The following is a 26883-nucleotide window of genomic DNA, read 5'->3' as shown; positions in this document are numbered from 1 at the left end:
ACAAAACTTTTTATTTCATTATTTGAGAAATGACTGAAATGCACCAGTCCTGAGAAAGGTAACATTGCAACTTAAATCACACTAAGGAATCCATGATTCATTTTTTAAAAGCATGTTTTAATAGGGGCTAAGTGGTAGGATAGGGGGGCGCACCACCTGGGTGGCTCAGTCGGTTAAGCAACCAACTAGGTTTCAGCTCAGGTCGTGATCTTAGGGTTGTGAGATGGGGCTCGTGCTCAGCAGAGAATCTGCTTCAGAGTCTTTCCCTCTGCACCCCCCTCCCCGAACGCTCTCTCTTTTTCAAATAAATAAATAAAATCTTTTTAAAAATAGGGGCTAAGGGGAAAATGAGCTTTTGTTTTTGCTTTAAATTTTAAACAGTAATGTAAGGTACTGTGTTATCTGCCCTGTTAAAGGGGAAAATAATTGTGTGATCTAGAGGCTATAAAAAGGATCTTTTTTTATTTCCTTCATCTTCCTACCCTTGAAATTTTGGACCTCTTGTTTAACAATTTTTTTTCTGCTGAACTTAACAGGTAGCTATAATATTGATTTGAAATTAAAAATAAAAAGTAAACACAACAGGGATGATTGGGTGGCTCATTCGGTTGGATGGCCAACTCTTGATCTCAACACCAGTCTTGATCTTGGGATCGTGAGTTCAGGCCAGAGAAAGAAAGAAAGAAAGAAGAAAGAAAGAAAGAAAGAAAGAAAGAAAGAAAGAAAGAAAGAAAGAAAGAAAGAAGAAAGAAAGAAAGAAAACACAACATATCCCCTAACTTTTAGACATATATTCATTTATATATATAAATTATATATATGTATTTGCATGCATGTGAGTGTGTGTGTGTAAATCTGACTTGGAAAAATGTTAGAGTGGATCACAGGGAATTTTATTGATTTGTCTCCACACCAAATGCGCCCTAATCTGCTCTTGCGATGATCAAAACAGTCATCACGAACACCATGATGAAAAAAACCCACATGAAGAATCGGTCTATGACTTTTGCAACCTTCTTCCACTCGCTCCCCTTGGAATTGGTGGCCTTGTGGTCTTTGAGGCACTTGGCAATGTACTCAATATTCCTCGTCAGCACCTTGTACCGCGCACAGTAGCTGTCAGCATCCTGCGGGTTCTCACCATGGCACCCCAGGTCATTCTTTACCAGTTTGTTTATTTCCTTTCTGGAAAGGCCTTTGTTTCTGTCTGTCTTCAGATTTGGCTCTGGAAGTTTGCCATAAACCTTTGTGAGGTGGGTTCGCTCCCTGTCGTGGCGGGGGCTAAGGCAGCTCTCACCCACATCATAGACACACAAGACCCTGGACATGTATTTCAGGATGACGACCCTGGCCCAGTGTGGCACCGGCCGGGCCTCAGCCCCACAGAAGTGGATATTCATCACCATAATGGTCAAGGCGGTGGAGGCTGTGATCAAGGCCATTGTGGCTATATAGTATTTGCCTGGAAAATAACCACAACCAAGTTAGCTTAAAATTGTCCTCATGTTTGGCTCAAAAATACACAAACACCTTTTCTAGGGAAGCTGTATGCACTAATGGTTACCAGTATAAGCTTCTGAATCAAACTTTCTAGGTTCAGATCCCAGCTCTGTCACTCACTAGACTTGTAGCCTGGAGCAAGTTATATCATCCTGCTAAGCCTCAGCTTCCTTCTCTGTAAAATAAGTATAATAATCGGATCTAATTCATGGGACTAGGGTGAGGTTTAATTGAGATGGTACATGTAAAGTTCTCAGCACTGACTCTTCACTGAGTTAAAGGTTTCTAAATGTTTGCTGAGATCATGATGTGAAAAAATTCCACTTTCAACAAATAATCTTGGGCAACTCTCAGAATTGTCTTCAGACCTCATTAGTATTGGTTAAGGAAGGAGACACTGTGTCACTATTAGTCTTTAACGTATGATTGCATAAAGCAATATTCATGAAAAAGGAAAATTAAGGAAAGAAATAATAAAGATAAGGGTACAAATTATAAAATACAGAACAAAAAACCAAAAAGATGAACAAAAGCAAAAGCTATTTGAAAAAAAGAATAAGATTGATAAACCTTTGACAAAGCCACTCACAGAATAGAGGCAAGGTGGGGGGGGGTAGAGAGGGAGGGACAATGTAAAAGAAGAAATAACAGAATAGAAATTTAGAATACAATAAAATAATATTTACTGTATGGTAATATATTTGAAAACCTAGATGAAATTTCTAAAAATACATAAGACATCAAATTTAGTGTAAGAGAAACGAACATTGGAATAGAAAATCTCCAGAGTTGGTTTTATAGGTGAGTTTTACCAAACTTTTAAAAGGTAGATAACTCATACCATGCGAGTCAAGTTGTTCCAGAAGTAGAAAAATTGCCTAGCTTACGTTATGAAGTCAATTTAGCCTTTATTCCAAAAGTAACAAGAAAGGAAGTATTAGGGCCATTTTACTTATAGGCATGTTTGAGAAAGTCCTATAAAAAGTGTTAGCTAACTAAATCCAATAGAATGATAATTCATCACAATAAAAGAGGGTTTAACTCAACATCAGAAAACCTAATTCACTATATTAATGAAGTAAAAGAGAAAACCCAGATGTTAATCTCTATAGTTGAAAACAATGCATTTGATAATGTTTGTCATCCTCTTATTATTTGTTAAAAGCTCAAAGTAAACTAAGAATAAATGGGATCTTTCTTAATATAGTAAAGACTGTGGGTCAGAAGGTTAGACCAAATGCCTTGCTTACCCAGAACACTAAAGCACATTTCTATTAGATTGGAAGTGCATTTCATAGGTGCTGCAAATAACAAATTGTCATTGTTAATAGATATGCTCTGTGTGCCCCTTTTCTAAAAATATATATTTAAATTATCACAGAAACAGAATAAGTAATGTTTGCAAAATTTCTGAGACTTGTCCGAAGACAGCTCTCTTTAGAACTTTAGCCAGCTTGCTGTTGAATGTCACTCCTAAAGGAGAGAGATCTGCCCATTGTTTTGCCTCAAATAGGATTATAATTACAGGTCATCACTGTCAATCATTTCTGTCTCGGGAGAGGTCCTCGAAATGCCAATACACCTCTTTCTCTTTATTAGTGGTGGGGGGGGGGGTTGGAGAGAACTTCCTGTGTCTATTTCTCAAAAATGTGTGTCTGTGTGTATTTGGGTCCATATGTTGGTGTGTCTGTGTTTTTTTGCTTTGAGAGACATAACAAGGAAGAAATCTCCAAACAAGGAAACCAATGTAGTAATGTCTGAATATCAAGTCCTACCGGATTCAGTCAAGGATAAAAGGGCAGTACAGTATCCCTTTCATACTGGCGTCTAAGTCTCTGCACATTCTGAAATTCCTCCTCATTGTTTACTTTAAGGAACTAGAAATCAGGTCCAGCTTCTGCTTCTGGGAAGCATCTGTTATAAGAGCAAGTCGTGGAGGCAGAGGTGTTGGAGCTGAGTAGGTCCTCGGTGGGACGGGCCAGGTACGGAAGGTATTAGGAGACGTCTCAAAATGAGATAGGGAGGGGCAGCTGGGGGGCTCAGTCCATTAAGCCTCTGCCTTCAGCTCAGGTCATGACCCCAGAGTCCTGGGATCAAGCCCCGCGTCAGGTTCCCTGCTCAGAGGGGAGTCTGTTTCTCCCTCTTCCTCTACCCCTCTGCCCCCTTGTGCTCTCTCTCTCAAAAATAAATAAATAAAGGTTAAAGATTATTCTATTAAGGGTAGATGATGGGCTGAAAAATCCAGTCAACCATTTCTATCCTGTTTGCTGCTCTTTCCCAAGAAGAGATCCCATGTGCTGTGAAAAGATAACAGTCACTACTTACTTCATACTTACCATATGCCAGCTTCTGCACTAAGCAATCACACAATGAGTAGCAATTACACACACTTTCCAGGTGATGAGGTAGAAACTACAAGACTAAGTAACTTGCCTAAGATCAATCGTTAAGAAATGAGCGGTGAAGTCAGAGTTCAAAGGCAGATTTCTTTAACTTCAAAATCAGGACCATGACTTCTAAGCCAGTGCTAAAGAAAGTGCATCAAAATCACCCAGAAGTCTTGTTAATGCAGATTGCCAGGACTCGCCCCAGAGTTTCTAACTCAGCAGGTCTGGGGTGGGCCTTGAGAATCTGCATTTCAAAAACGATGCTGCGCGGTGGGTCCAAGGATCACTGTTTGAGAACCACTGCTCTAAACTATATTGACTCTCCTTCCTCTTTTGTGTAAACCCAGAGATCATAAGACCAGTTTTGGAGAATAGCCATCTCTGCATTCAAAGATGCCAACTGAAGACACAAATGAAGTATGTGACAGCCTGTGTTGAGTCTGCAGTTGACCTAATGGTTATGAGTTTAAAGGAACAGATACAATCCTACTCACTGCAAAGCTAGGCTCAAAGTGTAAGACGCTTGCACTCACCAATTAGAGGGACATTTTCTGAGGCCGGCATGATCTCTGCCACCATGAGCTGAAACACAGTCATGGCCAACAGGATGGTCACTCCCAAGGAGACCTTTTCCCCAGAGGCTGCTGGGAGATAAAAACTCAAGGGAGCCAGAAAAGATATGAGGACACAAGGGATGAGGAGGTTGACAATATAGAAGGAGGACCTCCTCTTCAGGAGGAGAGTGAATGTCACATCCGGGTAAGGCTCAGAGCAGCACCCATAGGAGATCACATTCTTCACAGCAGGCATGCCATGGACCTCCCACTCCACATCTTCGATGAAGTCAGAGAGGTCTCCACTGTCTAGGGCATTGAATATGTCCACCTGGTTGCCATTGTAGGTCCAGGAACCAAAGGTCAGGTTGCACCGCTGGTTATCAAAAGGGAAATAGGTGACATCCACGACACAGGAGCTCTTGGTGATGGCTGGTGCATCCCAGGTGATCAGCCCATCATACCGCAGGACCACATTGGTGTTCACAGGCTCAGAAGATTCATCATCAGCCCTGGAGGTCAGAGGAGGAAAACGAAAGCGCTTGTCGAGACAACTCATCAACTTCCTTCCTCCAGACAGCTCACCGACCTGTGCCCATCCTTTCAGTGTCTCTGGCAATGGATCATCATTCTCCCTATCATCCTGGCTGAAAGTCGGAATCAGCTCCCATTTGCCCTTCTCCTTCATCTCCTGTAACTACTCAGGGCCAAATTCTCTTGGATTCTTCCTTTAAAACATCTCTGCTCTATGTTCCTTCCTCTTCATTTCCAAAGCCCCTCTCTTAGTCCAGGTATAATGATTCAAACATCTAGATAAAAAGTAAATATGTTGAGGCTAAAATCTAACAAGGAGGCTCTGCTTACCTGATTTTGTTAACTTTGGGCACAAGAATATTAAAAGAGACTTTTGTTGCTGTTGGAAGAGTTATACATGTTTATTTGAAAAATGCAGACAAAAATTCATTTATCCAGGGGTGCTTGGGTGGCTCAGTCAGTTAAGCATCTGATTCTTGGTTTCAGCTCAGGTCCTGATCTCCCAGTTATGAGATCGAGCCCCATGTTGGGCTCTGCACTCAGTGTGGAGTCTGCTTCAGATTCTCTCTCCCTTTCCCTGCTGCTCACTCTCTCTCTCAAGTAATAAAATCTTTTTTAAAAATTCATTGACCCATAATCCAAGAGATAATAATTTATTCTAGATATATCTTCTCTTTGCTTTATCAACATTTATGCCTGGGTACAGAATTTCTATTTTCCTTTAGAGACTGACTTTCTCCGCCATCATTGCAAGGCAGATGAAATGTTGATCAAGGTGCCCCAGCCTCCCCTGGCCAGGGGCTGGCCATGTGACCCAAGCTATATCCAACGGATTCACTCTCCCTGGAGTTTAGATCTTAAGCAGAGTGACCCAAAAACCAGAAACGGTCACCCTGGTGATGCCTCCTTATAAAACAAATAGATAAACCAACTCAGTAGTCCCTGCTGTCTCAAACTGTAGAGCAATCCCAGTCTACCCAGTCTGTCCTTTCTAAGAACTGGTCATTGATTTTTTTTCTTTAATTCTGGTAGCTGTACCATACACTTCCAACAAAGTCCTTTTTTCAGAAGGTAGCCAAAGTCAGTTTCCAATGCTTACAGCCCTAACTGATAAGTTTTAATTAGCATTTAATGCATGTTTTCCAGTCTTACTTATTATTTTTTCCCTACAAAATGTATTATGGCTAAATATAATGTGTATCCTGGATTGGATTCTGGAACAGAAAAAGTACAGTAGTGGAAAAACTAATGAAATACAAATAGTCTATAGTTTAATTAATAATATTGTATTAGTTTTGACAAATGTACTGTCGTTTTGATGTAACACTAGATGTAACATTAGGGGAAGCTATGTTAAGGGTATATGGGAACACTCTGTACCATCTTTGCAACTTTCCTGGAAATCTAAAATTATCCTGAAATAAAAAAGTTAATTTACCCAAAAAGAGGATGATATAAAATTTAAAAGGTGGTTATTCATCCATATGCTCCCGCAACATTGTTTTCATGGCTGATAGTTTTCCTTTATATTCCATTATATAGATATGCCATACTTATTTAATCAATCCATCGATGTTCAACATTGTTGTTTCCAGGTTTTGCATTTACAAGCAATGCTGTAGTTGAATCTTTGCATTTTTCCCCTGACTCGTTCCTTAGATTAAATTGCCAGAAGAAGATGTGCTGGATCAAAGAACTGGCGTGTCTTTAAATTATTTTTTCCCACTTATTAAAAATTGGGTGCCACAACATTAACTGTAATGGTCTGCTTGAAGTGGACCAAATCAGACCATTACAGTTAATGTGTGGTGCTCGATTTTTAATGAGGATCATTAATGACAGTTTAAAGAGAAGGATCTTTAATATGGGTCTTTGTGAAGTTAACAAGATGAAGTTTTTTGAAAATCCCTGAACCTAACCTCTGTAATGATGAGAAATGTATACAGTTAGCGGTATGAGAAGTGAGCATTATGATGAACTGAGAATATCACTCACCCATCCTACCTTCCTTGGTCTAAGAGGAGAGATCTCAGGATCAGAGAGAATCTATTTGGACAATTCCATATTAAAAAGAAGTCCCCCTCTTTCTTTCCAAGGCTAACTTCCCTTCTGGTACATGATTCCTTTCCTCCCACGTCTCCTTCAGGATTTTGCATTTCTTGGTTCCTCTTATTCTCTCTGGCTCATCTAGACCCTTCCTAATGCTGCTGTTCCCCAGTATCTCCTACCAACTTCCCGTCTTCTCAGGAACTTCCCACGTCCTGCCTCTTTCCACACATTGGAAGTGATACACGATGCTGTCATTTCCCCATTTTGCTTTAATTCTTGCAATTTGGCTTCTTCCCAACATGTGCTTTTTCAAAGGGCATTCATGACTTGCAAACATACAAATCTAAAAACCTGTTCTAAGTCCCTATCCTGTTCAACTCTTCCCAAGCACTTCACACTGTAGGTTGTTCCTAGACATCCTTTCTTCCCATGGTTTCTATGACACAACTCTCTCTCTCATTTCTCCTTCTACCCCTTTAACCATTTCTTTTAAGTGTCTTCTGAAAATGTGTGTAGTGAAGAGTTTCACCAACTTTATCTGCAGCCATTTTCTCTCCTTCCTGAGTAGTTCTATAAGGACTCACAGGGCTTTTGATATCTCTTTCCCGACCTTCTTTCCAGGCTTGAGGATTGCCTTTTCAGTCCCTTCATTGGTTGCCTCCATGTGGATGTTCCTTTGGTCTTCCAGACTGAACAGGTCCCACAGCAAACTCATCATCTTCTTCAAACCTGTTCTCCTTCCCCTCCTTTACATCCAATCTCAACTAACAAGTCTGCCATTTTCTCAACCACTAGATGACTTAAGCAAACCCTAATGCTCAATTCTAGACAAATCTTTCTGAATATGATAGGGTACTCAATTCCTCACTAGTTCTAAAATCCAAATGTTAAGATGACCCATGAAAACCTAACCATTAGAACTCTCTCATAATAAATGCACATTCAGAACTTCTATAACCCAGTCTCTACTCAATCCAATGTCATGAATCCTTGCAGCCTCTTGGGCTAACCATGATATTGGCCAAACAACCTCACCAGAACTTTGAGCCCCAATATATTTATTCCTTAACTGATTCGGTAACAGAGCCAGTGTCTGCTTGAATAACTATATTGCTAAAGAGCTCACTACCTCTTGGGAATATCAATTGTTCAAGTTATTCATTATGATTATTTTTTAAATTATTTATCTTCCCTTTAACTTTTCATTGTCTTGGGTTTTATCCTCTAGAACAATTTCTCTCTTTTTCTCTATCTTATTTTCTCTTTGATTGCCTAACAATGCCATCAAATCTTCCCAAGGACTTCTGGCTTCCAAACTAAGCATCAACAAATTCAGCTGGTCCTCACATGAAGTAGCTCCCAGATCCATCACCAACCTGATCACACCCCAACATGTCCAACCCCATGGATTCAGGCATGAGCGGCAAATCTAGATGTGAAGCATCTTCCTGCCCAAACTATCTTTATCACACCTGACTGGATCACTACCACATAGCCCTCTTTCCTCTCCCCACCACCACTCAGAAAGCCCATTTTGTGGTCTACAAGGTTCAATGCCAGCTTCTGAGAAATAATGAGAATATTATATCTGGGATCAGATGAGTCTGTGGGACCAGGGATTCAGCTGGAAGGACCAGGGTCAGGGAAATTGTTATGACCGAGGTCCCTTCTTTGTCTGATCCTGTAACTCTCTTCTAGTCTCATTTTAGCTAGGTATAGGAATGCAAATGACATCCAACCATAGCCACATTTAGAGTTTCCTCTAAGTAATGAAAATTTGACATTACTGAGAAGGAGAATGCTAAGCAGAATAAAGTATCTGAAACAGAACTCGCTTAGACAGTAGGGAAGAGAAGACTAAAGAGTCAACCCAGAGGAACAGAAAAGAGTTGATTAATCAGTGTGATGAAAAGATTCTGTGTGTAAAAGGGACAGGGAACAGAACTCACACACCTCAAGGCCAATGATCTGGGGGAAAATGGGGACAGAATTTACCAAAGCCACAATAGGTGTGTGTGAGCTCACGAACACACAACTGGTTTCTGGAATAAGCAGGGCCTGGGGCAGGCTTAACTTAGGCGACCATGCAAGCTTGCAAAGAAGCATGTCAGTAAGAGTTAGTCATGGCTTCAGTCAACCAAAGCAGGAGGAAGAGGAGAACCAGAATTCTGTTTGTTTTCCCAGGAAGAACTGTCAGAACTGATAGAATGCTGTTAGTGATCTATGTCAACTATATTCTCTGATTACCTGCACCCTGTGAGTGAGAGGAGTTAATGGACAACATGGCTCATTCTCTTGCCTTCTGTGTGTGTGTGTGTGTGTGTGTGTGAGAGAGAGAGAGAGAGAGAGAGAGAGAGAGAAAGAGAGAGAGAGGGAGAGAGAGAAGGGGAAGTGAACCAGAATAATAAAGCACTAGCCTTGAGATGCTGTCTTGCTTGGAAAGGGATATGGAAGGGCCCTCTGGCCACCCAGAGTGGAGGACGGTCAGCAGGATCAGTGCCATGATTCAATAGGTCATGACCCTCGGATGAGCTCTCTGAGGAAGGAACAAGGCTAAAATCCAGGCTGCAACCCACCAGTGTTTCTTCCTGAAGAGACACTCATAGGGCTGAGCTCTCAGGAGAGTACCCCTGAACTGCCCCTTATTCACCCTGAGTCAAAGAGGAACCATTCCCAACCCACAGGAGCTTGGGTTCCTGAATAAAAGAGAGAAGCTCCTTTGACAATATGTGGAGCAACCGAACCTGAACTGTGACAGAGCTGTGTGGTTCCTCCTTGAAGTGCGGTCCACGAACCAGCGGCACCAACCTCTAGAGCTTACAGACATGCAGAACATCAAACTCCACCCCGACGTACTGGATCAGAATCTGCATTTTAACCAGCTCCTCGGGAGATTCATGTGCACTTCACAGTTTGAGAAACATAAACCTTCTACCCCTTCACTCAGAGCCCCTTGCTCTGAAACCAAGAAAGGGCAACTGATGATCTTATGATCTAGTTCCTCTTCCACTGCAGTGTTCAAAATCCATAGGCCAGCCGCTAGCTGGCCCATTCCGATTTCATCTTAGTAGTATTGTCGTCATTGATACATGGTCTTGGAGAAGGGAGCACCACTATTATGGGTTGAATTATGTCCCCCCCCAAATTTATATGTTGAAATCCTAGCCCCCTCAGAATGTAACCTTATTTGGAATAGGGTCATTGCAGATGTAATTAATTAAGACAAGGTCATACCAGAGTAGGGTGGGCCACTAATCCAACATGAGTTTCATTTTTATAAAAGGGAAAAAATGGACACAGATAACACACGGGGAGAATGCCAGGTGAAGAGGAAGGCAGAGATCAAGGTGATACTTCTACAAGTCCAGGGACAACAAAGGCTGCCAGCAACCACCAGAGGCCAGAGGAGAGTCATGGAACACACTCTCCCTTACAGCCCCAGAAGGAACCAACTTTGGAGAGCTAGCCTCCAGAACTGGAGAGAATACATTTCTGCTATTTGAGCCCCCCAGTTTGCAGTGCTTGTTACTGCAGCCCTAGTAAACTAGCACAGCCCACAATAGAGTCTCTCATCCAAAAGCAAATGTAGGTCTACGTTTTATGACCTATTATTTTATTATCTAAGATTTTATGATCATCATTCCAGGGCCTAGGTACATGAATTGGTACTTAACTTCAAGTATGTTTTAAACATTCTTCTTTCAGGGGAGTCTAGGTGGCCCAGTCAGTTGAGCATCTACCTTCGGCTCGGGTCATGGTCCTGGGGTCCTGGGGTCCTGGGGTCCTGGGATCGGGCCCTGGGTCTGGCTCCCTGCTCAGCTCTACCTCTCCCTCTGCTGTTCCCCCGGCTCGTGCTCTCGTGAGCACGAGCTCTCTCGCTCTCAAATAAATGAAATCTTAAAAAAAATTCCTTTTTCATTATGTTTAAATTCTGTTAAGTCAACAAGTTCATTCCTGAGAAATGACTGACTTGTACTTACTTGTTATATAGGACAATATCGGGTCTCCACACCAGGTCACTGGGGATCCTGATGGAGTCCAGTCCATCATACTGGTCTCGATCCCACGTGAGGTAGGCGTCATGCCAGATTTGGCGGATCCATAAATAGGCGGTCAGAATCTGGTTTCTTTCATCCTGTATGAGTAACCATGATATAACTCTGTCCAGGAGACACCTCAACCAAACGCCTTCCATCTCTAGAACGCTTGTTCTTCACAACAGACATTCCACGAGCACAAATCTTTCATTAAATAAAGGAGAGCTTTTCTAGTCTATCCCTTTGACTGACTGCCAAAACCATATTTTTTTTTCCTGCTTCATTTAGTGTTCTGAATAAAAAGTGGACAGGTGTTTAAGCCATCAATCAGATCTTTGCGTGGATCAACAACCCAAATTTCTCTGAAAATTGATCCACTGATGATTCACTTGAATGAGAAAGTCAGGAAATATCTACAATGTACAGAGGAAAGTCTTTCAAGTTTCATAACCTTGTGTAATTAAACACATATAAGCACGAAAGAAGATATGCCATCTTAACACACCACCTTTCTTTTTTAAAACAGGAATAAAATTCGTAAAACATAAAACTCACCCTTCAGCCGTGTTTAAGCGTATGGTTCAGTGGTTTGCAGTATGTTCATGATATTGTGCAACCATCACCACTATCCAATTCCAGAACATTTTTGTCAGCTCTATGACCATCAAGCCATCACCCACTATTCCCCCGTTCTTCCCACGGTCTCTGGCAACCACTATTCTGCTTTCTGTCTCCAGGATTCTGCCTATTTCGGACATTTCATAGAAAGGGAATCATCTGATGTGTGACACCATCTCTGTTTAGATGATCAAGATTGTTGCTGTTAACGGTCAGGATTAGGTAACATTTAGTGAAATTACTTTCGTAGAGCGCTTCCTTCCTTGGTATTCCCTTCCCCCACCAGCATGTACATGTTGCTGTCTGTTCTCATTTCCTCTCAAATTCCAGGTAAGACACCTCTTTGGAAAGCGTGGTTAGTTTCATCCTAAGCACTGTTTCAAAGAGTCACCACTTGATGTTACTCACCATGTCCTTAATCTGAGAAAGTGTAATCTGTAGGGTGACATTCAGGACTTTATCTGTATCTTCTACTGGACGGAGAGCATTGGAATAATCTTCAAAAAGGTCATTAAACAACTTCTGAGCATATTTTCCATCTGCTGTTTCTACAGCTGCTCAAAAAGAGGGACCTGGATCAACATTCAATCTTGTGTATATTTCAAGGCAAAGAACAGCAAACTGAAGACTAGAACTGGGCACAACCCAGCATCAGCTAGACACAAGCTTTGGGTATCTGAGAGTTATTTTTCTGGCTAGTCAATAAGAGGCACGAACATTTCCTTGCAGTTAGAGCATTGGTTCTGTTTGCTGGCCCACTCCCACGAAAGAAGTGGCCCCAAATGAGTTGAGGTGGTTACACACCCATCAGCCTCTTACCTCTCAGTCTGGAGACAGCAAAGTAAATCCAGCAAAAGAAGATGCAGGAATGGGGCCAGTTCATCTTTTTCCTGAGCCTCTAGAAATTCTTGGCTATGCAGCAGTCTTCCACTTCCCTCTGTGAATGGGAAGGGTCTGGGTACAAAGATCGCACTCTGCCACAGTCTTGCCAAAGCAGATGGAGAGCTCCGGCTGGCAGTGCACCTAGGGCCCGAGGTCCTGAGATCCAGACCCGCCCTCCCTCCCTCTGGTAATCCGAGACTGCCAGCTCGGCCACAGAGATATAGGAGCCTGGGTGGGCTAGGTCAGGCAGTGCTGATCCAAGGAAACTGTCTCAGCTGAGGGTCCCTAGCCACCTTCCCCAGGAACATCCAGACCAAGCTTTCAGAAGCAGCCAGGTAGGAGGTCAACACCCCCCAAGCCCCCAAGACTCTGCAGAAGGAAATAGACACTTTCTACACCTGCAGCAAGCAGATGGAGCCTGAGTCTAAGGACTAAGGGAAGCCAAGCAGACCCTGCCACAGGGCCTCCTCTGGAAAGGCTCTATCGATGTGCTTCAAGTGGCATTTGAAGAGGGAAAGAGAAGCAATTCCACGATCTCCAGAACAGATTACCTTCTGCTTCAGCTCCTTCAAGATCGGGCACAGATCTCGAGTGGTAATGTGTGTGAGTGTCGGGGGAGGGGATGGGAGAAGCATATTCACTCCCTTTGGAAGCAGCAGCACTGCGAGTAAGATTTGGAGTCCAAGACCTAGGTTTAACTGCAAGCCTGAACCCTTCCTAGCCCTATCATACTGAGCCTTCCTGAGCTGGAGACCAGGAATATATTATTCGCTGTCTCCCAGATCTACTGGGATATTTCATGCAAAAGCACCATGTAAACGTTAGTGATTTTTCCTCTGATTTTGCAGATCCAGAATGTCTATAATCACCAAGTCACCCAGGGTTTACTACCTCCAAAAAAAAAAAAAAAACATGGTTCAAAGGTTAACCAAATCAGCACGAAAATGATTCATAACTAATGGTGATATTACTAAGGATGCTGTTTCTTTGCATTTGAATGTCACCTTATTTAATTTCACAGTCATTTCTCACATGTGATCTAATTTTCCTCCCACAAAAGAATGTCAATTTCCAATTGCCATAACTTATCCCTCCTCTTACCTGGGGAAACTGCCTTGGAAAACCAAATTAAGATCATTTGGTTGCCTGGAATCAGAGCAAGGAAATTGGATAGTTCTATTTCATCAGGTTACAGCCGCCTGGTGAGTCACCCTGTCCCTCTTCAGGAATCTATCCTCCAAATGGAACAGACACTCAAGCCGTCAGCTAAGTGTGTTTCCTAATTGCCTATGCCCTGGTGTTGATTGGGAAGACATTATTTTCCCGATGCCCCCAGTCTGACTCACCCATCAAATGACACAGTTCCTGCTGCAAACCCTCGAGCCCTCCTTCAACAAACCATCTGCTCTGGCGTCTCAGAGGCTGAAGGTCCTTCTGAAATTGAGTTGAACACCGCGTTTTCACACGAGGACACCGAGGTCTGGGGAGGTGAATGGCTTGCCTCTAGCAGCGCTGGCCCAGGGACAGAATCCAAGCCCCCTGCCCCAACCCGGTGTGCTCCTCACGCTAACACCGCCCCTCTTCCTCGTCGTTCAGCCCCATGGCACCTGAGAGCCGCTGGGTGGTGCCTTCTCGTGGTTAGAGACTCTCGACCCACGTCTCTTTGACTGCTCATGACATTCAGAGCAGCCCCTGGTGATGGGTGCCCGGAACACTTGGTGCTGGTTACTTCGGCCCCTGCTTGGAAGGTAACCGTCCCTGGTGATCTTTGATTGCTTTTCACTAACTCAGTTCATTCATTGGGGTCACTTACAATTTTTTTTTTTAATAGTTAACAGTTGATGCTAACCTACCAATGTTAACACACTTCAGGTGAAATCAGTACATTCAAGGGGCCAGTTCTGCCTTTTAGGGCAAAGATACTAATGACTAAAAGCGAACTCCACCCAAATTCATTCTAAGAGAACAACACATGAACAAAACGGGAATTGCAACAGAGAGAAACTATGTTTAAAAATGCATTCTAAAAACAACTCCTAGGTGTTTTCTCAGATACCTGCTTATCTTTATACCCAGTCATTCGGCTCCCAGCTCTATAAAGAAAAGACCAGTTACACAGTGGTCCCAGAATTTATAGGACTGCCAGCTGGGATGCCAAGTCTTCCTCAAAGAGTTACTCACCACGACAGTGCTTTCCAAACATTTTCAGGTTTGTTTCTACGTTTTCGTATTTAAGAAACACAATTTTGGGGGGCGCCTGGGTGGCACAGCGGTTAGGCGTCTGCCTTCAGCTCAGGGCGTGATCCCGGCGTTCTGGGATCGAGCCCCACATCAGGCTCCTCCGCTATGAGCCTGCTTCTTCCTCTCTCACTCCCCCTGCTTGTGTTTCCTCTCTCGCTGGCTGTCTCTATCTCTGTCAAATAAATGAATAAAATCTTAAAAAAAAAAAACCACAATTTCGTGTAGAGTTTAAGCCAATATACTCTGGAGTCGAACTGCTTGGATTCAAGTCCTGCCCACCACCTACTAGCTGTGTAACTTTGGGCAGATTACTGAACCTCTCTGTGCCTTAGTCTCCTCTTCTATAAAATGGGGACGATTATCATAGTGCCTGCCCTCTAAGAACCGTGATTGGCCATAAAAAGGGCTAAATACGTGATAATGAAAGGGGTGAAATGAACTCCAGCATTTGTTTAAATTAGGCATGTAACCTGTAGCCACAATTCCTCTCTCTCTCTCTCTCTTTCTCTCATCTATCTTTCTTTCCATCCATTTCTTTGTCTGCCCACCCCCAACTTCTTGACAGACCTAATTAGAGGAGTCTCACTGTACTACAGGTGGGAAAAAACAGCCCTTCCCTTTTCTTGCTGTCCTTTTTTATTGCAACATGAATATTATTGACAATCCATGGTGGATTTATTTGTTTACTTTCTTATGTTTTGTAGTAGTCTTTTTAATCCCCTTATCCACTTGGTGAACGTTAGTTGACGTAAATCTATCACAGAGGCTGGCAAGCTCTTTCGGTAAAGGGCCAGATAGTAAATATTTTCAGCTTTGCGGGCCAGATGGTCTCTGCGGCAGCTACTCTTCTTCGCAGTCGGGCTGTGAAAGCAGCCACAGGCACGGTGTGAATGAATGAGCACGGCTGCATTCCAATAAAACTTTACTTACAAAAATAGATGGCCGGCCATTGTTTGCCGACCTTGGATACACATCACCAAATCCTTAAATCCACTTACCCAGGCTCAAGCAAACTGCAGTAGGGGTCAGCACCCCAGATGAGGAAGGGGCATGGCCTGAAAGGAAAAGGGCATCATGAAGCACGAGCTTGCCGTGGGCAGATGTGTGGTGAGGCCAGGGCTGACGCTGAACACCGCTCATCCAGTGACAGGCAAACCGTCTCCCAGGGCAGGCTCCCGAGGGCCCCGTACAAATTCCTAGAGAGAGGGAGCTCTCGCAGAAAACAAGCCTTTCCGTGGAAGAGGCAGAAACACTTGGGAACTAGAGAGCGCACAGCAGTCCTGTTTGACGTCTGGAGGCCGGGGAGGCTTCCTCATGGTGGCCATCAGAGTGTCATGGGCAGGCAATCAGAATCCCCAAATAAGGGCGACATAGCATGATGATGGAAACTGTGGCGACAGCCGGGCTAGGCGCTGAGAGCAGGGGAATGTTTCAGAAGTACGTGTGAGTCCCTCTCAGGTGCCCATGGACAAGCCAGACGGAGTCTGGAGGCAGGGCTGTGGCAATGTCACGGAGTCCCAGAGCACTGTCCTGTGTCTAGGATGGTGACCCCTATCCCTCAATCGTACCCACTCCATTTGGCTTGGGAAATGCAGATGAAATCATAACAAAAGAGATTCGGGAAAGGAAGGAAGGAGGACCGCCTAGAAAACAGGAACGCTGGGCTCTGTATCTCAGCGGGGTGCTAGTAGCAAAAGGGGCTCACGCTCTTGGGGGGCCGTTCCCCCATCTGTAAATGCACACGTCTGTGTCTCCCCCCTTCCCCGGGGCCTTCTGGCACTGCTGGAGGTGTGTGGTACGCTGGAAACTCTTCATAGCAAGAGCCAGCAGGACAATCGTTCTTGGTGCTTCTGAACGTCGTAAAGAAAATGGCCAGCACCCAAACTTTTGTAACCATGACATAAAACAGACCCCACTCCTGGGCATCGTCAGTGACTCTTCTCTCTCTCGTGTTCCACTTATTAGCGAGCTAGGGCTGCCACAACATAATACCACAGACTAAGTGAGGTGGCTGAAACAACAGAAATTTATTTTCTCACGGTTCTACAGGCCGGAAGTCCAAGATCAGGGTGCCAACAGCGTTGGGTTCTTCTGAGGCCTCTGTCTTTGGCTTGTACATGGCCGCTTTCTCCCTGTGTCCTCACACAGCCTTTCCTCTGAGTGTACCTGTGTCCTAATCTCCACTTCTTATAAACACACCAGTCACACTGGATTCGGAGCCACCCCAATGACCTCACTTCACATTAATCACCCCTTTCAAGATCCTATCTCCAAATTCTGAAGTACCAGGGGTTAGGACTTCAACATACAAACGTGGGGGAGACACAATTCAGACCCTAACACCCCACACCCCGTCTGTCCACAGACCCTGGCCGCTGCACCTTCACAGCATTTCTGGAAGCCAGCCATCTCTCTTCGCCTCACCACTGGGGTCCTGCGTCAAGCCGTCACTGACTCCCACCGCTTCCACCCGTTCCACTGGACTTGCCTCCTGGCGGCAAGCCGTGCCCCACGTTCCATTCTCCATGTAAGGCCCGCATCAGTCTGACCATGTCGGCCCTCTGCTCAGCCCTCCTAGTAGATTCTCATCGTGCCCAGAGTAGAAGCCCAAAGCCTTACCTGGGACTGCGGTGTCTCTGGTTTTCCATCTCTAACACTGTTCCCCTCGCTTCCTCTAACCCAGCCACACTGGTCTCCTTGCTATCCCACCAACACGCCGCTCCTGCTTGGGGCCTTTGCTCTCTTGGTTCCTTCTGCCTGGGGCACCCTGGGACATAGTGTCTCAACTCCTCCTCTCTCTTCTCTCTTGGTTCAGCTCAAATGCCAACTTACCAGGAAAGCCCTTCCCCAAAGTAACACTTCAGCCCTCTCTCTACCTCTTCCTTGCTCTACTTTCTCACGGCACTTATGACCAGCTAAGGCACGCGCACGTGTGCGTGTACTTGCTTGTTCATGGTCTGTCTCCCACTGGAAATTCAGTTCCATGAGCGTGGCCCAGTTCTGTGCTATACTCTCAGAATCAGAGAAGATATGTACTGATTGAAGGAGTAATAACTAAAATGAGAAAAGAAATCCAAGGAATTACAAAGTGGGGAGGAGGCCAGCTCTCAGACAAAGGATGGTGAAGCCTATGAATCATAAGCTTCCCAGAACCTCTTTCGCACTTACGGCCTAGGGGCTTATTTACAGCCTTACATGCCTACTCTGGTGCTGTGTCATATTTTAACCGAGGTCAAAGCAAAATTCCTTGAGAACATGGGTCATAATTTCTACTTCTCTATATGCTCACACATCGTGCTAGCTCGTGGGGAGCGAACGCCAAGACCAGTTAGCAGCATCTGCCCCGGAGGCAGGAGGCGGGAGTGAAGGCATCTCTCCCACGTCTCTGCTGACCTAACACAACAGCAAAAACGTGGAGACGTAGGAGGAGTCCTGTGGCCCAGGTTCAAGTCCTCGGCCCACCACTTCCTAGTCATACACGCTGGAGCAAGTCACGTAATTTCTTTGAGTCTCAGTTCTCTCATTTGTTAGAAATGATAATTATAATATTTACTCGAAAGGGTATTTTGAGGATTAAAGAGGAAACAGATGAAGTGCCAAGCACAGACTTGGCATAGAGCAGGCTCTCAATAAATGTTACTATGATTCCCCTGCTGAACCACGCGGGCTCCGGTCGTCGGCAAAACCTCCACTGGTAAAAAGAGACCCGTTACGTTGCCAACAGAAGAGCCAGGTTCATGCAGAGACGTGAGCGGGTGATAAGGGATATGCAGTTTTCTGGGTCAGGAGAATTGCTGATACATGAGACAGGGTATCCGATGTGTCCAGGTGAATGATCCGGAGACCGGGGCAGGCTCTGGTGACGGGGCTTTGTCAGAGGGCACACGCTATTCTCCCTGAAACCCCCTCAGGGAATATATTTGAAAGCCATGGGACTCTACGCAGTGGTTTAGGAGGAGTACCCCTTGGCCTCCTCTTATTGCTGGAGTCTTTCTTCACCACGTGCTGAGCAGCCCCTCTCTATGAGACCTATTGGGCCTCCTTGGTAGGCCACTTGCTTCTTGGGGCTTTCTGAAATTTTCCTTTGTTCTTGAGTTTCTGATCCCTTCCTGCCTCAGTATGTTCTTTCCCCGCTGGCTTTCCTTCCCCCTTTCATAGCAGCTCGTGTGGTTATCATTACACCATATTTTCCTGCTATTTCCAGGGACCATCTCTCTGATGACAGGGCAAGGGTTAGGTGAGAGACAAGCAGGGAGGAGGTGGGAGGGGTCACTTCTCCTATTAACTGTAGCCTGCCCATTCGGGGTGCCATCCTCATGAAGGGGAAGAGGAAGGGGAAGTGCAGAGGCAGCACCACACAGACCAAACTCACACTCTTCCCAGGCTATTTTGGGAGCTTCTGGCTCCCAACGTCTCACACAAATGTGCGCCCCTGAGAAGCAGCATGTGTTCGTGGGCCCACATCCTCACTCACCCCACCCGTACCCTGGTCCTGGCCAGCGGGAACTAAAGGCACGTATTAAAACAGAAAAGCTGTGACAAGGGCTTTCTCACCAGAGCAAACATCATTTTATTGACACGGGCACCTGCCCTCAGGGCCCTAGTGTCCTGGGCTCCGAGGCCTAGCAAAAAGCAGTGCAGTGGGTTTAAGACCCTGCCTCTGAGAAGCATCTGTGGGAGGAAGGTGGAGGAGAGAGGGTCCTGACAAATAAAACAGGAGAAATGGAAGATGGAATTCCCAGTTGTTTCCCCTCAGGGCCACCTGCTAACTTCCTATTCTTCATTTCTTCTTCTTGCCTATCACTGCCATTGGCCCAGGCTTCTTACCCTTGATGTGAATTGGAGGAGACCTGAAGAGCCACTGGAAGGACAAGGGAAACAATGGGTGGGGGGAGGGGTGGACCTACATCCACTGACCATGAATGAGCCAGGTGGGGGATGGGCTGTCAGGGAAGGCCATCAGACCCTCGCTCTTCTCAGAGCCTTTCAGAGCCATATTGGAGTCTGAGCTCAAAGAGAAAACCAGCAATACTGATCCTGCTATTTACAATTTTGACATTTTTTGTTGATAATGACTTTTTCGCATTAATGTTGACTTTCTAAAATATTGCATTAAAATGCTGTATGTATTCATTACTGAACGGCACCTGCTTACATTCGCTCTTGCCTCGCCCTCGTCCTAGCCTCCGCTAGATTTCGCCCAGCTGATGGTGTTGGTCAATTCACTTGGTTGATTGTTTCTTTTAGGAAAGAGAGGCTGGAGGCTACAAAAATCTTCTGTAAGAATCAAAGTCCATTTTTTAAATACGTGACTGCAATCTTACCAAAGATTTGAAAGAAAGAATGAAATTCTCAACCACAAAAATTACCCAAATTTTAGACGCAATTCAAATCCTTTCTAACAAAGCCAGGGTACTTCACCTTACCAGCCACCAGGTGTCTCTGCAAACTCCCTGCAGGGGCCCACAGGACACTCAAGATAACGTCATAAATAAAATCCGTGGTTTTTAACCAGCGCTAAGGAGATGGCAACACACACTCAGAACAGTTTGAAATGCAACAGCTTCACACACTAAATCTACAGGACTGCTGGCTAATAGCTAAATGCTTATGTAATACAATCTATTAACATATTCAAGCCATGAAATAGATTATAAATCAGTGTGTCCTAATCAATATCCTTTCTAGAATGTCCTTGCATTATTCTTTCCTCATCCCTTAGTCAGATCAATGCCTAGCAGAGCACAATTCTGCAAGACCAAAACAGCATTTCAGGAGGGTCTCAGAGAAATCAACTCTTCACCTGGGTTTCTAGGACTAGACCTCTCACTCCTATAGGGCAGGGGATTTTGAAAACTGCATTCAAACCATTTGCTTACGTTAAAAAAAAAAAAAAAGCTAGTAAATGCCTAGAGTGCTATGGTCAAAGTCCAGTAACCAGAGTGGGAGAAAAGCTGCAGCATTCTTTAAAAAGTAAGTTTACTTTATCATCCACCCTGCCCGCCAAAGGAAATGTAAACACTCTAGCGGATAGACTCTTTCCTCTGACCTTATTTTTTTCTGAGGTCATCCTGCAAATCAGCCCTTCTTCATTCAACACCAGAGAGGGACGAGGAAAATGGCTCTTGTGGGAAACCTAAGACAGCATCTGTTCTTCATTTTTAAATTACTACTATTAGGGCACCTGGGTGGCTCAGTCGGTTAAGTGGCTGCCTTCGGCTCAGGTCATGATCTCAAGGTTCTGGGATGGAGCCCCGCATTGGGCTCCTTGCTCTGCAGGGAGTCTGCTTCTCCCTCTCTGTCTGTTCCTCCCCCAGCTCATTCTCTTTCTTTCTCTCTCTCTCTCTCAAGTAAATAAATAAATAAATAAATCTTTAAAGGAAAAAAACTTAAATTACTACTACTAACCACAGCAGTAACAATGGCTAATATTTATGGAGTGCTCACTACATGCTTGTCGGCGTGGTAAGAGAAACTGACAAATATTATGTCCTTGAAAGGTCATTGCTCTGGGCTTCTGTTGGTTTTCTCCTAGCTTTCTGGGCAGGTCCTCCTCATCTATCCCCTTCTTCAATGCTGGATTTCTCCAATTCAGTCCCAGGCCCTCTTCTCTTGATCGGTGTAACAGAAAATCCTAGCGGTTAAAATACTATCTCAAACTATAAGAAAAGAAGAAGAAAAAGTGGGTTCGGAGATGATAAATTAATTGCATGCACTGAAAAGGGAGTGCGAACTGCAGGCTTGATCCCTCATCCTCAGGGAGATGAATTCATTGTATTAGCGCTTCTTGCCTTTAAAGTGCAGTCAAGTCACAGGGTGGGTGGATGTCTTGTTAAAATGCAGCTTCTGAGTTGGCTTGTCTGAGATGAAGCTGAGATTCTTCGTGAGATGTGCTGAGGCTGTCGGTCCCCGGACCACACTTTGAGTAGCAAGACTCCAGATGACTCTATAATGATAATGAGGTATTGATAAAGTATGCCTAAGTTAACCTGACAGACCAAATCAATATAGAATAATGGCTGAATTGTGGGATGGCGAACAGAGATTGTGAGAACTTTAAAGAATATGTGTTTCTGGTTTCTGAAGCTCAAAATCTCTTTGAACTGAAAAGGACTTAAAATTTCTGTGACACCAGAAATGAGACTTGATTATTTTTTAAAAGACTCAACCTAAAGACTAATTGTGCAGGTTTGAATTGCTAGCTTGGGTATCCCCAGCAAGAATCAACCATTTGAGAACGGAATCTGCGATTTTGGCTACTCTGAACTGGGGGGGGGAGGGTCTGTACGATTATTGTAACCATAAGTTGATGTAGAAATAGGAATCCCAGGAAAGTATAAAATAAAAATAAGAATTAAAATATGGATAACAAAGAAAGGGGGGGTAACCAGAAGGGGGAATGAAACATGAGAGACTATGGACTATGAGAAACAAACTGAGGGCCTCAGAGGGGAGGCGGGTGGGGGAATGGGATAGGCCGGTGATGGGTAGTAAGGAGGGCACGTATTGCATGGTGCACTGGGTGTTATACACAACTAATGAATCATCGAGCCTTACATCGGAAACCGGGGATGTACTGTATGGTGCCTAACATAATAAAATAAAAAATCATTATAAAAAAAAATAAAAATAAAAATAAACACCCTTTTTCAAGAAAAAAAAATAAAATATGGATAACAATGGAGATGATGAACAAACAACCTTAAATCCATGATATTAGCAATTTAAAAATAAATTTTTACACAATAATTTCTGTAATCATTGCAAAACTAGTGTGTGTTTTATCAGGTTTTTAAGACATTGGATGTATTTAAGAACATCCGGCCTGTTTGTGTAATGATTTTAGTTAAATGGATAGAAGAACTTAATTTAGGCTTGCTATCAACACTTAAATGTTTGGAGAAAATTATTTCCTTAAAATAATAAGCTTTGATTGATTGATTTATACGATTTTATTTATTTGAGAGAGAGTGAGCAAGGAGGGGGAGGGGCAGAGGGAGAGCGAGAGGCATACTCCTCACTGAGCTGGGAGCCTGACGCGGGGCTTGATCCCAGGACCCTGAGATCATGACCCAAGCCAAAACCAAGAGTTGGACACTTAACCGACTGAGCCACCCAGGCGCCCCAAGTTTTGCTTTATTAGTTATATATAAACTATCTAAAGAGAGAAATGCTGACTTTAAAGATGTAAAAAAAAATGCTAGTTGCTTAATAAGTTTATGAGATGGTCTCATTGACCTTCTTATAGTCTATCACATGCTCCAAGTTCCCTGCCAACAAGCCTTCCACGGTTCCTTTTTCCTAGAATGCACCTCCCCCATTTTCATACGCCTATTTGTATTAAACTTAGTGCACTCAGTGACTCTTACCCTGGACTGTGAACTCCTTACCACTGTGCCCTTTTACCTTCACAAAGTTATCATCTCATGTACAGATGAAAAAGCAGGCATGGAAAAGGGTTTTTTAAATTATTTTATTCATTTATTTAAAAGAGAGAGAGAGCATGCAAGCAGGGGGAGAGGCAGAGGGAGAGAGAGAATCTCAGGCAGACTCTGAGCTGAGCGCAGAGCCCGATGCGGGGCTCAATCTCACAACCCTGAGATCGTGACCTGAGCTCAAATCAAGAGTCAGACCCTCGACCAACTGAGCCACCCAGGCGCCCCAGCATGGAGAGTTTTAAGCAACATATCCAAGTGGCAGATCTGGGATAGAAGCAAGGTGTCTCTGACTCTGAGCCCATGATTAGTATTATTAGCCAAATTCCGTAAACAGCGATCTCTAATGCTGAGTGATAACGCTGCTCGTGTAGTCTGCTGTGATCTGCAAACACAAAGTCACATAATTACAGGAACTCCCAGAGCTTTCCCCAAAAAGGAGATTTGGGACAAATCTTTAAACACTGCTTCCTTGAAGGACTGATTATGGGAGAACACAATGAAAGTACACACCTATAATTTAGGCCTTAAGATAAATTATGCTACTTGCCCTTTACAAAATCCATACACTGATAAGAAATCAAAGGCCCAGCACAGTGAAATTTCCTAACTTTTTTACGTGAAGAGGCAGAATAGCACAGCAGTTAATTGCCTCTAAAAGGATTCTGGGCCCAGACTGTCTGGGTTTGAATCCTAGAGCTGACATTTTTCAGCTGAGTGGCCTTGGGTAGGTCACTTAAACTCTCCGTGCTCAGTTTTGCAAAGAAAGCGTAATAAAGGACATACCATGAGGTTGTTCTGAGGATTGAATGAGGTAATAATGCCCATAAAGAGCTTAAACCATGAGTATACCTCTAAAAGGAGCTAGCAAACATTTACTACACATCTATGAATATTATAGACACCCTGATGAGTCAGTTGAGGAATCAGGACTCGAACCCAAGACATTAGACTCTCATCTCTTTTCCACCAGATCAGATTACTACCTTATCCGTTTGGGCTGGAACTTGCTCACATTCTCACTCTGCAGGCATGCTAGGCCTTCCATGTGCCCCCCTTCCTCATTTCCACTGCTGCCTTTCTTTTCACTGTGCAATTGAAAACCCCGACTGCAGAAGATTTATTTATAGCAGGGAAAAATTAGTGTTATTTAGCTTGAGCTTTTCTGCAACCATCAGTCCATTACTGTAAGAGCATCCACATTTACACTGCAACATCGTTCTGTTTTCCCAGGGCCCTGTAATCATTAATTAGCTACTCAAAACAATGTTTATTGAATGTCTACAGAGAGAGAAGCCTGATCCAGCCTTCTTCCATCAGAATCCAGCATCTTCCTTGAGCTCAGACTCCCATATGGCAACCACTTACTAGATAGCTCTGCTTGGATGTCCCACATGCACTTTAGACATGGCCACAATTTAACTCACCAGCCCCGACCTTCTCCCCCAACTCTCCCACATGTTCCTGATTTTGGTGTATGGGGCCACCATTCCCATCTCCCCAGGCCTAAAGGAGTTGACCTAGCCTGCCCTCACAAACCACTACATCCCGTCTCTCAGCAGGCTTCATCGGAACCCATCTCCTAAGGCCATACCGCCCTACTCATCTTCCCTGACACACGACAAGGTAGTGAGTCAACCACTTCCTCTTCCAGCCCCTCCTTCACATCATACTTACACACTTACATAGATCTTTTGACATCTGACCATGACACAACCCCCTCCCCATTTAAAACCCTTCCATGTTCCCCCATCATCTGTAGGGCGGAGCTCCACTCTGAGACACAGCCCTTCCTATTGTTAGCCCCACCTTCCCCACGTAGCTTTAGCGCCAGGGAGGACTTGCCACACCCCCTCAGGCCACCATGCTGTTGTACCCCTTATTCCCTCAGCCTGGAGTACTCATCTTGCCTGGCCCAACCGGTGAACAATTGCTTCTCTTTTAAGATTTCTTTTGAGAGTTGCCTTATCCATAAAGCTTTTTTCCAACCTCTGCAGGCTGAATTCTGCACTTCCTCCTCTGTGATCTTGAGGTCTCTCGTACATGCTTCTATGATAATGTCTACCCTACTGTTTAATCGCTTACATGGTTGTTCCCCCAACCAGACTGAATACTTCCCCAAAGTTCTATTTGTCTTGGTATCCCCCGTGCCTGGCACACAAGAGGCGTCCAATAAATGCTCATGAAATACATGATTGTATTGTGGCAAGAACAAGAGTCTGTCAGGAGGTCTCCTAACTGCCCGTGCACCTCCTCCTCCCACACCACACTTCCCCAGGCAGCCCTGGTCAGCCTCCCTGGAGGAATGGCCCTGCCTGGTGTCCTCTGTGGAAGGATGGTGGGAGCTGAGCGCTTTGCTCTTAACCTTTCTATGCCTGTGCGCGCGCCGGCGAGGCTTCCTTAAGAGGAAGACGGAACCCGGATGTGAATGTACCTGGCAGAGAAGCCAGCTCCCTGTTCCCAGCTCCGTGAGCGTTCCAGCTTGTCAGAACGGAGCCCTGTTTCCGAAGCGAGCCTGCGGCGTTTGGCCTGGGAGCCAGCAGATTCCAGCCAGAACGGAAGGAGCGAAGTGCGTTTAGACTCCACCTTTGACCCAAATGCCAGTGCAGCTGCGGCAAAGCTACGTCTGTGCCCAAGATGCTAAGCTCCTCAAGAGAGATCTGCATTTAACTTACCTTAGGTAGCAAGCCCCTTGGCAAGGGGGGGAAGTCACTTAACTATGTTTGATGAGTATAAATATTTTTAGATAAAAACTGAAATCATTTGCTACTGGGGCGCGTGGGTGGCTCAGTCGGTGAAGCCTCCGCCTTCGGCTCAGGTCATGATCCCAGGGTGCCGGGATCGAGCCCGGAGCTGGGCAGAGAGGCTGCTTCTCCCTCTCCCTCTGCCCCTCCCCCTGCACTCATGAGCGTGGGTTTTCTCTTTCTCTCTCTCTAATAAATACATGAAATCATTAAAATAAAAACCGTTTGCTACTTTCCTAATACGAACAAGCCCTGGCAGGTAAGATCTGACCAGGACTCTGCTACTTAATTTAGTCTCACTGCAAATATTTACTAAATGCTGGGCAGAGAGTTTATGGAAGAATTAATCCATTGTCCCTTCCTTCAAGGTGCTTATGGAGAAAAAAGACAAACTTCTAAGAAAAGCTGAATAATAAATAAATAAACAAGAGTTAAACAAGTAATATAAGAAGAATATGCCTCAGAGGGGTGACTCAGTGTCAAAGGAGAAATTCAGAGAAGGGAGAAGACGTTGGCCCTCAGGGCGGACTGACTCAACGGGCAAGGAGACAGGGCTCTCACCCGATAGGTTGGACCAGCAAGCCCAGCCAGCCGGAGGGCTTGGGGTGGGAGCGGGGGACATCTTGGTAGAAAGAATAGATTCTTGGAACTTGGGCTTTGAGTTTCTGTTTGCTATTTATGAGCTTAGGCGTTTGTTAACCCCTCTGCCCCTCAGCCTTCTTGTGGCCTCCATATAGCATTCAAGACCGCAAACAATTAGCACACACACTTGTGCTAAGGCCTGCGCCCAAAGATGAAAAGAGAAGGGTTTTGCCTCAAGAGCTACCACGGGAGGAGGGTCAGTAAATACCAGTCTCCCTCTTCCTTTACCCTCCTGGTGTCCGTCCCCATCACGGAGGGTT

At 44.6% G+C, this 26883-nt stretch overlaps 1 protein-coding gene and 1 long non-coding RNA gene across 2 annotated transcripts; both read right to left on the bottom strand.

Moving 5' to 3' along the window:
* Nucleotides 1-923: 923 nt before the first annotated feature.
* CHRNA9 (cholinergic receptor nicotinic alpha 9 subunit) lies at nucleotides 924-17329 on the bottom strand. The gene is made up of 6 exons (XM_057309561.1): nucleotides 17227-17329; nucleotides 15801-15857; nucleotides 12088-12233; nucleotides 11005-11159; nucleotides 4421-4953; nucleotides 924-1462 (listed from the first exon to the last, which is right to left on the bottom strand). The coding sequence occupies exons 1-6, from the start codon at nucleotides 17327-17329 to the stop codon at nucleotides 924-926; spliced, it is 1533 nt and encodes a 510-aa protein (XP_057165544.1).
* A 2019-nt stretch (nucleotides 17330-19348) lies between these two features.
* On the bottom strand, nucleotides 19349-25827 carry LOC130543234 (uncharacterized). Its single transcript, XR_008958409.1, has 2 exons — nucleotides 25672-25827; nucleotides 19349-21748 (listed from the first exon to the last, which is right to left on the bottom strand). It is a non-coding gene; the product is annotated as an uncharacterized LOC130543234 (long non-coding RNA).
* Between the last annotated feature and the right edge of the window lie 1056 nt (nucleotides 25828-26883).

The sequence above is a fragment of the Ursus arctos genome, unplaced genomic scaffold (assembly GCF_023065955.2).
Source record: "Ursus arctos isolate Adak ecotype North America unplaced genomic scaffold, UrsArc2.0 scaffold_9, whole genome shotgun sequence".
NCBI classification, from domain to species: domain Eukaryota; kingdom Metazoa; phylum Chordata; class Mammalia; order Carnivora; family Ursidae; genus Ursus; species Ursus arctos.
The sequence above is the reverse complement of the archived record's forward strand: the minus strand, read 5'-3'. Positions and strand labels throughout refer to the sequence as shown.

Bases quoted from the DNA above. Each gene is read 5' to 3' on its own strand.
- CHRNA9 (XM_057309561.1), bottom strand. From the start codon at position 17,329: ATGGAGAATGGAACGTGGGGCACGGCTTGCCGCCAGGAGGCAAGTCCA. The intron at 15,858-17,226 runs GTGAGGCGAAGA...TTTTCCTTTCAG, and splicing joins CTTGACGCAGGACCCCAGTG to GCCATGCCCCTTCCTCATCT. The intron at 4,954-11,004 runs GTAAGTACAAGT...TCTGACCTCCAG, and splicing joins GATATTGTCCTATATAACAA to GGCTGATGATGAATCTTCTG.